The 12,162-nt window shown below is 30.2% G+C and overlaps 1 protein-coding gene across 1 annotated transcript in view; it reads left to right on the forward strand.

The window, feature by feature from the left end:
- The window catches only part of LOC117170512 (sorting nexin-17-like), a 9,736-nt gene extending 6,973 nt beyond the window's left edge, over positions 1–2,763 (forward strand). The window contains exon 4 of the mRNA XM_033357289.1: positions 2,190–2,763. Coding sequence (XP_033213180.1) covers positions 2,190–2,372 — 183 coding nt within the window. The 3' untranslated portion in view covers positions 2,373–2,763. The remainder of the gene's footprint in view (positions 1–2,189) is intronic.
- The last annotated feature ends 9,399 nt before the right edge of the window (positions 2,764–12,162 follow it).

Genomic DNA, 12,162 nt, shown 5'->3' on the forward strand with positions numbered 1-12,162 from the left:
CATTGCTCTTATCTACCCTCGAGTCATGTCTATCCGCACCTACTTGAGATTTTTGAAGCGCCTTGACTCTTGACACTTAGGGTTGCTGCAACGATTTAGTTGGCCATAACTGTCTGACCAAGGAAAGAAGGTAATGAAAATTGGTTTCTGTTATATATTTTATTATTTGTTAAATTACTAAGGGCTTGAATGTACTATGAGACTTTTAAGTGAAACTATCACTGAATTGACCAGAGATTCGAGAAGTTTCTTATTTTATTAGTGTTCCTTTTAAAAAAACGATGGGAAATGATTTCAGTTTTCGTCGACGGAAGCAAATCTGTATCATCTATAGGAACTATTAAGTAAGGTCTTATGTGCTAACTTACTCTAAGTGCATTCATTTACCCGAGAAAAGAAACAGGCTTTCTGGTTCTTTTCTCGGCTTGTCTCACGCCTGTCTCGTTTTTTGCCAATAGAAAGATAAGAGAGTTTAAGAACAATAATAAAAATTGCGAAATATAATTTTAAATTTAGCGATTAGGCCTTTATGGTGAGGCGGTGTTCTTCTTTACCATGCAAAAAGGGTTGAGTTCTACATGATCCCATAACTAGATGAGTGCGGGATACGCGATCATCACAAGACGTAGGTTTCCAGAGTTTGAAGCGTCAAATTTTGACCTGCATTGGTTTCAAATGGACGAAATAAAATATAAACTTAACTGAATAGTAAAGAAAACTTAGACAATAATTTAAATATTTAATGGCAGCTAAGCCCATTCAGCAAACTTGAAACAAATGCAATCGATATTTTTGGAGTTTCGCTGATTCATTGAATTTATTCGATTTTTGTAAACTTTTAATCTTCCTATAATATATGTGTTGATATTGAAATATTTTTCTTATTTATGCAAAAATGTTTTTCTTTAATTGTAAGAATATATTTTATAAAAAAAGAATGACTTCAATGGGGTAATTCTCCTTCAAAAGGTTATTCGTTAAGCTTTTACATATTATTAAATACATTTTGATTCATTTTTAATATAAAACATTTTTCATTATTTTCACCAATTCCTGACAACATTTTTACAAATCATTGTAATTTTACAAATTTTCTGTTATTTTCCGCACTCTGGAAATTAAACAATGACTTCTAATTTTACTGTATTAAAACCTGCATATATGTGATTTATATCAATTTCCCATTTCCAAGATGCAAGGTTACGTTCGAAAAAGGGATTTTTACTACTTTTTGCACTTCCACAATCTTGCAGAAATTGTCCACTTTCAAAGAGGGTCCCTTTATTACCTACCTTAAATATGACAGATTCACGAGCAGAAAATGTATTCTTACGTCATGCTATATTGCAATACTGAAAGTGGTAAAGTTACAAATTCATTTGGATTCTTAACCTCAAAAATGGTATTTTCCCTATAATACAAGTGATAATTTTACAAAAAAATTTCTATGTGATTTTACGATTTTTAGTTGTGAAATTTTTTTATTTTTTACAGTGTGCGTAAAACTGTATGTTTTTTTCAATTTCCGCTAGGCTAGGGGAAAAACGATGCCCTGTATATTGATTTTGAGGTTAAATTTGAATTCAGTTACTCGATAAACAAATGTTCGTATCACCTTATCATCGTTCAAATATTACATAAGCAGGTCCCAGAATTCTCTTGATTTTAAGTTTTTCTCCCAGGCTACGGAAAAAATCTGACGCCTAGGGGAATTCATAAGGTCGGAATTGGTCTCAGCGGCTCATAATACACAAAACGGCATTTATTAGCTGCAAAGTACAGACATGCTGCTTTTATAATGATCTCTTTTGCAGATTCCATAAATCCCTACATTTTGTATTTTTTCCCTAGGCTAGGGGAAAATTGTGCCGTTCAATCTCAATTTTGAGGTCGGATTCGGATTCAGCGGCTCAAAATACATAAGGATACACTAGTCTCGTACACCGTTCGGACAACTTTTTTCGTGGGCCTGAGTAAATAGTATTAAACGCAATATAAAAAATTTAAATGTAGTTTTGGCCACAAAAATGACTTCGGCGTCCTATAATTACTTTTTTAAATTTGAAAAAAATACAAAATAAGTTTCTGTCAATTAGAAAAAATTTCCTCTTTAAGATTTTAGAAAATTCAAAAATCGAAAATTTGTCTGACCACCTTAAATCTATTTAAATTGTTTTTGTTACTTTAAGGAGGTCGAACTCAGTTCTCGTACAAAGGGACCCATATTGAAAAATCTGAGCGAAAAAATCACAATAGTAAAGTGTAAGAAGCCAGTCATCATTGCGAAAAAGCCCTACATCAAGGCGGAAAGGACTGCTTGTGACACTATGGAAAACAATGCATTCCATGTGATTGGCGATGATGATCTATAAATAAAAAGGTCCTATCTTTTTAAGATAGAAACTGATACTTCTATTTTCTCGACCTAGCTTTAAAAATCGAGCAAATACGCCTTTGAAAATCTAATATCTCTTAAACTCTTGACTTTTGAGTCCTAAATGCTAATTTTTCAACCTGGAGAATTATCCTAACGCGGTCAATATAAACATGTTTATCTCTTGTTTCGTGGGCAGTATAATGTATGGGTGAATTTTGAGAGTTATGTTTCGGTATGCAACTCATTTTACATTTTATTCTCATGTTCATAGATAAAGCGTACGAATGTTAGGCTTCAAAAAGTAGAAAAAAGAGACTATTGCTCAAATGGAATTCGCAGTATTATATGTATATCATTGGTGAGAAAATGAAATACTTGATATTGATCATTAATATTTTTTATATATTATCTGTTTGTGGTATATAGAATATGAGCACACTACTGCTAGTACCTTATTTACACGAAGTGTATGAGTATTAGTGTCAATTTCGTCTGTTTTTCAAAATCCAGATATTTCACAGTCATATTTCGAGAACTTCTGTTCACTTAATTAATTTATTATATTTGAACGATCAAAGGAAAATCTACGTTTATTAGTATGTATTTCGATTTCGTATTTCATGGATTTTGTATGATATTATTTTACATTTGATATAATTTCAAAAATCCTTTATCAATTCTTAGTGGAAAAATCTTAATTTTATTCATATTTTCGAAAAATTTCTCACATACTTCAGTAGCACATTCGAAAATATTTTAATAGCGCTAACACAAAGATTTCGTGTAAATTGTTTATCCTCGGAACTCGATGGTAACCGTCGAGTTAAAACCTCGCACAATTCTGGAAAAGATTCAAGTTTAAAATAAGTTTATTTGAAGGCATCGAAAATTAAATTCATGAACATAAAGAATAATCAAGTGTGAATTTCATAATAACGAAAAATTATAAATTGACGTCTGCATTTAATATTAGTCTATCTGCTGACAGCGCCGTGTAAGAGCCTATGCGCTGTGTATAAACATAAGGAATAGTCTCATAAACGGCGCTGTCAGTAAATAGACTCATATTGAATGGAGGCGTCGAAATATACGTTTAAAACATAAATTAAAGGATAGGAAGGAGACATTTTTAAATTGAATGCTGGAAAAATTTGTATTGTTTTGAAAACAATATTTAATGTAGTTTTTTTGTATAACCCAATGGAGTGTCTAAAATTTCACGTATGCAAACCCTTGGATTTACTAATTTAAACATTCGTGAATTGCAACATTCCTCTTCTCAATGAGACTTGAAAGACTTAACGCAAGTGCGATTTCTGATACCAGCACAGTGTAAATAATGTTAACAACATATTTACGAGAATTATAAGGTCCTAAAGAGATCGTGATACCGTTTGAAAATTTCCAACCAGAGTTTAATTATTTTATAGTAGTAATAATAATAATAATTAACAATACCCATATGTTAGAGTTTTGAATGGAAAGAAGCTGTAAAAATATAAGATATATTTTGTACATCGGATTCGTGTGCCTAAAGTTTGAGGAAAGAATGAATGTATAGTACAACTACTACTTACTTCTCGTTTAAAGCATTTACATGAAAGTTGTGAATATCTTTTTTTTTTGTATCAACGAGTAATAAGGCGGAGACCCAACATTACGGCCAACTCGAATGACAGATATATCCTGATCCGCTTATTTTAACGTTAGGTGTTTATTACCTAAAATCGCAACTATTTACACAGTCGCAGTTTGGTCTCGCCCCCCGTACTTCATGGTTTACATTAATTATTGAATTTAAAGTCCCAAAATGTAAAACATACATTTTTAAGTAACTATAAAGTATATCGACGTGTCCAAAGGACAAGGTTATATTTCAGTACATTTAAATATAAAATTTCTATAATAGATGATGGAGTGCGGAAGCTTGACAATCCCATATAAATCTTGTTTGCAACGCGTACCAGTGTCGTCAAAATTACCTTTCTACTCGCGTGTACCGAGATAGAATCTTGTCATTTGGGCACAGATATGGCTTTCTGAAGTTTTTTGGGGTCTTTCTCATCTACTATAAAATTCAAATATTTTATCCAACATGATAGACTTCAAAAATGGCAAAGTAACAATTTTCACGTGAATCTAATGCAATTTTTGTCAGTTGTCATTTATATTTAGCCGCGCTAAATAGGTAACAGTCATATCGAATTAAAATTCGTACATTCCACTTGTGCTTAAGTATTTTTACTTCTTTTCAAATATTTATATGCAATTGTTAGATCTATATTATATCTTCGTGACTGTAAATAAGTATAAAATTTGCAAAAAATTATATAATATATTTATTACATAGTTCATGCTGATACGGCAAAAATCGTATCCTGCAAATTATGAGGAATGGTACCCCATACTCCCTCCTTCTCAATCCTACAATAAACACGACTCCGGCTAAATTTGACGAAGATGTGATGTACACTTGATCTATTTATTAATCCAAAATACTCAATAATTTAATAACTGACACTGTGTCCATTATTTTGTAATTAATATTTATCAGAAAGATGAAAGTGTTTTAATTTTTTAGAATAAAGAGAAAAGATTGTTTTTAAAAAATCAGAATTATGCATAGCTGCGAGGATTTTATAAAGCTAGATGTGACTTCTAGATTACACAATAATATAGTTACTATAGTGTTGTTCTAACAACATTTATTTATATACAGGGTTCAACTAGTTGTGTCGCATCTAGGTTTATGACATCTTTCGTAAAAGTTTAATACAATTTTTACAACACCCACATTGAAAGTAAGGACTTCCGTGCCTCTGAATGAAGTCCAAAGTGCTTTAAATCAGCAGACTGTGTGATAATAATATTGGCGCATGTGCACTTTGAAACACACCTTTTTTGCGAATCGTCGCAATGGAAGCACATGCACAGTTTATAGATGAATAAGTTTATGTATCCACAAAATAAAAATATTCTTTAAAATTCTGCAAAGAAAATTATACACAATTTTGGCTGAAAAACACCATGCGGGTTGGAAATTTGGCGAGTGTAAAAAATTTATACATCATTTTCTCGAACGGCTGTTGCAAAAAAAAACGTGTGATACATGTTCTTGTTCTTGTGTGATGTTTTTTCTTTTCAGGGATCACAGTTCAAAATGAGCTCAAAAAAGGTGAAACCTTGTATTTTTTTACGAAGAATGGGAAACATTTAACGTTTACTTTTATATAGAGAGTAAAAGAAACAATCTTTTGGCAAGAAGTGTTATATTTAAAAATGATTTTTTATTTATTTCATTAAAGAATGTGTTTTTTAAAGTTGGTTATATTTATGGGTCATTGGAAATCCATTAACGGTGATATAATAAAGTCAGAAAAAAATTAAGTTCGTTAAATAACCAATGTTTATATGTTTACAATCATTCTTATATTGAAGAAAATTTTCTTCTTTTTTTTATTCCATCATTAATATTGAAACAATAATACTTTATAAGTATAATTTAACATTTCTGTCAAAAATTAGTCATTTTGTTCTTAATATAATTAATATTTTGAATATAAATTTCAAACTAACCTATTCTATGCTTTTGAACTCAAATTAAAAGTAGTCTGGATTGTTAAAAAAAATGCACACTATACTTTTAAAAAAAAATTTATTTGTATAGGTTCAGCGAAAAAAAAAATTATTTTTAAAATTTCATTCAAATCCTAAATAATTTAATTTAAAACTTTACATTTTTTATGGTTAGACTAAAAATAAAATTTGTTTTACTCATATATAGATTTAAAATTCAAGTAGCTCAATTTTGAACGTTTGACTATACAATTTTAAGTTACAACATTTAACTTTCCAGTTGATACAATTGGAATATTCTATTTTTTAATTAGGCGATTAATTCTATTTCAAATCAGGAAATTTAAAAAAAAATGCTAGGTTATGTTGTCAGAATGATTTACTGTTTGAAAATACCATTCCATGGTAAAAAAATGGCGGAAAAAATAAAAAGGTGGGGTTTTCCTGAAAATCTTCTTTTAATGTTTTAAAAATTTGATGAAAAAAATAAAGAAGACTTTCTGGAAAACCTTACATTTTTTCTTGTATTTTGTTTACAGCTTCTGCTTTTATTTATAAGCACGGAGTAGCAAGCGATCCTATCAGTTATTAGCAGATATTTTCACTTCATCACCAGCTAAATTCACTTCGTTGAATGCTGAGAGGAAAACAATGGCACCAAATGCATGGGATCAAATTTGATTTTTGTAATGTCTTCATAATAAACAATTATTATTATACTTTTATTGCTTCATTAAATTATTTCAAAAATAAAATCTAATTTTCAAATACACTGACATATAGTGAAAAAAAAATCATTTTTCAGAAGATGTCAACAAAATAAGGTTTAGTTCCACGCACTTGGTGTATTGTTTTTCCTTCAGAAATCGAAGAAATAAAGCTAGCTGGTGATTAAGTGAAAATACCTAATTAACCATTTTTGAAGCTGAGTAAACCTTTTTTTAACCCTCTAGCGATACACTGGTGCAAATTCGCACCCGGAGTTTTTTCATTTTGTTACGTATGCTGGGTTGGAGTGTGCCGTTTGAGGGTTAAATATAATTTATTATTCTTTAACGTAATCCATGCAAAATATTATAAAAGAGAATGGGCATTTTTTGTACAATGTTTGTAGGCGTATAAACTTTTATTAATTAGCGAAGCAGGTGATCGAAATGAAGGTCAAAAGAGAGAATATACACTATAAGAATATAAGAAAGTATAAAGCATAAACTTTTATCTGAACATTTTTTAATACCTTTCGTTATTTCCGAGAAAAATGCACAAACTCGATTATTGTAACATAATTTTTTTCAATTTGAATCAGTGCAACAGTCACAAGATATTTAGTACATATTGTCAGCCATTTCCGAATACATTTTAAATGGGATTTTTGAGAAAATCAACATTCAAGATTTTTAGAAAAACAGCCGCCATTTTGTAATGTTTTAAAATTTGTTTGGGATTAATATTAAAAGAGCAAGAATTCCCACGTCGAATAAAAACAGAAAACGTTGATGACCTACGTCAATTTTTGAGAATTCGCGGGTAACTTTCGAATAATTGTAACAAATCCAAACTTTTTTTAATAAACTGTGAAATATGTGTTTTATTATAACCATAGAATGATATATCTAAATACCAAATCATTCAGATAGTAGTAGTATCTCTGAATTCTTCAGCAGTATCTCTCTGTATTAATATCTCTCTGCCTGATTTGAAATGGTCAGGTATTTAGCGTTGTATACATTTATATTAAAAAGTATCTTTTTTCATTGAACATTCAACTCTCTTCTAAACAATTCTTCTTTTCTGCTTGGAAAGACAAATTTTCTCGAGAACGAAGGGAAAGGGGGAATTCGAAAAAACGATAAACGCACAGTAACAGGGAAAAGGCTGGTCCTTGTGTTTTATCATTCAAATGGTCCTGTGTCAATACTATTGAAGTATTAATACGTTTTGCATTTGTTTAGTCTCTGTAAAAATGCTCTCTACCTACATTGGGATACGAACCCAAATCTTCAGATTAACTACGGAGAGGACGAGATTCTTTTTTTACAAGCCTCGACACGAAAATTTCGAAATTCATAATTTTTATACCTGTAGGTCTATTCCAAACTTATGATTAGACTTACTTTCGATGATTGTGTTTCTTTCTCAGTAACAAATATATTTTTCCCGATAATATTTTTTGTTGTTTACACGGTCATGTACATTATTAAAACATAAATAAATGTTTTACTCTGTGAAAAAAGTATCGCTATCTCCGTTGGGATTCGAATCTAGGTCTTCAGATTACTTGGGGAACGCTAAATTAAACTAATTACAATTTTTTCGAAATTGTTACTAAAATACAAAGCCTTTCCTTTTTTCAGTTATGTGAGTAATGTACAGGCCGAATATACTTTATCGGGTTTTATATATTATCAAATTTGTATCTTAACCCAAGAATCTCGCATTCTAGGGTTTCTCAACAATCTAGAAATACTCCTGAATCTTAATACACGCCAGCATGTCTTAAGCCAATTTTTTTTAGAAGTTACTCAAAATCCGAGATCCAGACGACGCTTGGTATCGCAATGTCGTATAAGACTTCTTTTTATGTACATAATATTATTTTTCTGGAAAAAACTCAACGAGTGAAGAGACGAAATGAAAGTCAGAATATAGATTTATATGAGATACAAAGTCAGGTTTTATTAGTGAAATTTTTTTAAAAACACAGTTCTTCGGCATCGTAACACCCTACGCCTACAGCTATACACATTTCGACGGTTTTTTCACAAGAATCTTGACTCTAGTTACGGTTAACTTCATCCACGATTACAAGATGCATGAATAAAGAAAAATACTTCACGATTGTCCTCAGGTGAAAACTTTACGGGGCATGAAGATACATGTATTATATTTTAAAATGAGTGGTCATGTTCGCGTAATATGATAATAATACAATATGTAACATATTAATTTTGTAAACTGTCGCTTGTAAAAGTAAGAGGTCAATAAACTTGTATGCTTTTGATTCGTATACGAAACAAATGATAATATATACACAAGACCCACGTTTTGAAGTTTTACATCGATCTCTTGCAATCGAATGACACATGAAGATGTGTTTAATTAAGATTAACAACTACAACTTTTTTTACATCATTGACATGGTTCGAAGTCAGTACACAATTTAAAGTTTTTGAGAAATCTCAAGAACTCGATAAATAATATACGATCTCTCTCACAAAAAACACATAAATATATCACCACAATAATTGGTGTTTTAAAAAACTTTGTATGGAGTTCAGCGTTTAGTTCTCAATTACAATTAACTCTTGTACGAGTAATCAGTATGGGTATGCAAAAAACTTGAAATATCTTGAGAGTCTGACTGTTTCGGAGACAATCACAAACTTGATGAAAATCTTTTACCATTGCTCTGGGTATATTTTATAATTTGTAAATAAAAGTCTAGAGAATATGTTGTAGCCCTTTGTACATCTCCGTAGATTGTAAATTAAAAATTATAGAATTTACTCAGAGAATTGGTTAAAATTTCGAGTTGGCTTTTCACTCTTTTAAAGTCGCCAACAAATTATTGCATTTTTCGAGTTTCGAGTAAATTTGATCTGGCACTTGAATCGAAGAATCAAATACTCGACTTGAATCAAGTAAGGTTCGAGCTTTTTGCACAACTGTAGGTCAGTAATTTAACAATGGGCTTCATTCTCATAAGAATTCTGGCCTTTTTATTCTATATCAAAAATATTGTATTGTATTGTTGTACGAACGAGCGAGGGCAAGATATCGATGGTCGATATCTTTTTGAGGCATCTGTTTTAATTTCTTACATGTATAATACATATCGCTGTCTAGTCAATGATTACTAGAAAAAATATTCAAGTCAATTAATTTTCATAAAATATTAAGTTGAACTACAATTTTTCCAAAATTTTAATTTTAAATACCATTAGTTTCGTTCCTTTCAATGATTAGGTAAATAACAAAATAAAGTCATTACTAATGCGTAAACTTGAATTCTGAAATTTTATAATTATTGCAGTTTTATAATTGGCACTTTAAATTCGAATTCATATATTATGATGTTAAAAATCAATGTTATTCTTCGTAAGAACGTAAGCTGCATTAGTTCATGCAAAACTAGAGTCAAAACGAGACTAAAAATGATTTACTCCATATACTAAGTGATTCACGAGTAATATTAAGGTCGAATTCATCTTGCGCTTAATCCTATTTCATCAATATTCTCTCTTGTTGTATAAAGTTATAAACTTACACCTACAAATCTACATTTCACAAGCCACTGGGAAGTTCCCCGTACAACTCCTAATTGTGATAACAAATCTTAGGTGTAACTTTCTGTTTCTAATAAGCTTCTAAGATAAAACAACAAGCAAACGTTGAGAAAAGTTCTTGACAACACGATTACGTCAGGTTAATCGATACGATGCTATTTAATTTTTTTTTAATACACAATATTCTTGGGGTAATTATTCTTAAGATTACGTATCGGGTCATCACCAGGCCAATTTATTAAGCGATATTATTCATAAACTAGTGAGTCGAATAGATTTCCGATACCAGGCAGACGTTCGTCTTTCTTTCCGTTATTGCTGTCTCTTTGGTAAATAGAAAATGCCTTCGAGTTAGAAGTTTATGAGTAAGTTTGTTTAAAAGAATTGGTCACGTAACAGTCCAGTGCATACCCTTAAAGAATTTTGATGAAATAGAGAATTGATATTTTATTTGAGAGTAGGGCAACGGATATATTAGTTTAATTATGCAAAAAGCACCATCAAAACAATTAAATCACACAAGAGACGGTCAAAAATATTAAGAAAAAATTATAATCCTTTCATGCTAGTACCTTTTGCCAAAGGAAAATAATCCCAGCTAGTACCTCAAATTCTTATATTGATCTCTTTTTCCAAATAACTTTCGACGAACTTATTGTCATTAAGGTAGTATCGAACCAATAAAAAATTGAATAGTAGAAGAAAAAAAATTATATTCACAACATGAAAGGATTAAGAAATACGATCATAAAGCTAGCACTTTACGGGTGATAAGCAATAAAAATATATATCGGCGTTTAAATAAAATAGAATGCATAAATACTGTAGTTGAATACTTCTTACAGAGATATTATGTATTTGTTAAATACCATTTTTTAGCAATAAAAAAATAAGATGTTTATAATTAGAATGTGTAATTAAAAAAAAAAAATGAAAAATGTACTAGGTACCATGAAGGAATTTTGTGTTGTCTCTTTAAATATTCAAAATTTAATAACAATTTTTAATCTAATGTTTTAAAGTCTTTAAATTTAATATTTCCCTGAAAATATCTTGTAAAATTAAATATTTTTCAAGCAAATAGAATAAACTATTCGGAAATAAATAATTTAGAGTTAAGAAAAAAAGATGAATAATAACATCTCATGGTGCGGCTGAACCAAGTTTAAATTCATGTTAAATGGGATTTTTGTATTGATTATGGTTGTCTGCTACCGCATGCCTTGGATGACAGACAGTCATAGAAAATAAATACGTTCAGTGTAAAAAAATATTAACCGCAATTTACTATATCAATTTATAAAAGTATTTTCATTTCGTACTAATTAAATACAAAAATTGACTATTTCAAAAAGCATCACATCAATTATTTTAATTTTTATCTTAAAAATTTCATGAGGTGACAAACCACCACAATCAATAAACAAAATGCCATTTAACTTCAACTTTCATTTAAACTCGACTCAGTCGTACCGTGATTTACAATCGTAATTAACAAATGTGTGTTTTTTTGTATAAATAACGGACTTTGTTTTAATTATTTTTACTCATTGTTATCAGTTTGTATATAGACGAATGGCTGGCGTCCAAAAAATGTTAACCCACGTTTTTATTTTTTCACAGGAGGCAGGAAAAACGTTCGTATTTTGCAATTTTTATAATTTAAACGACAATAATCAATTTTATGTTAGGTGGCCACTTTGCATACACTGTCTAGAAATGTGAGTTCATTATTCACAAAACTGTGGTTTTTATAAGCATTGTCGTTGCTAGTTGGGGTAACCCTAGGGGTAGCTAGCGGCCTAAAAGGGATAACCCACATATCAAGCGTCCTTGACTTTTATATTAATTTAAGAATAACTTCGTTGATTATTTTCGAATGTGTTTAAAGTTTTTCGTCATTTTTTTCTGATTATTGGATAC

Source organism: Belonocnema kinseyi, chromosome 1 (genome assembly GCF_010883055.1).
Source record: "Belonocnema kinseyi isolate 2016_QV_RU_SX_M_011 chromosome 1, B_treatae_v1, whole genome shotgun sequence".
Taxonomy (NCBI): Eukaryota; Metazoa; Arthropoda; class Insecta; order Hymenoptera; family Cynipidae; genus Belonocnema; species Belonocnema kinseyi.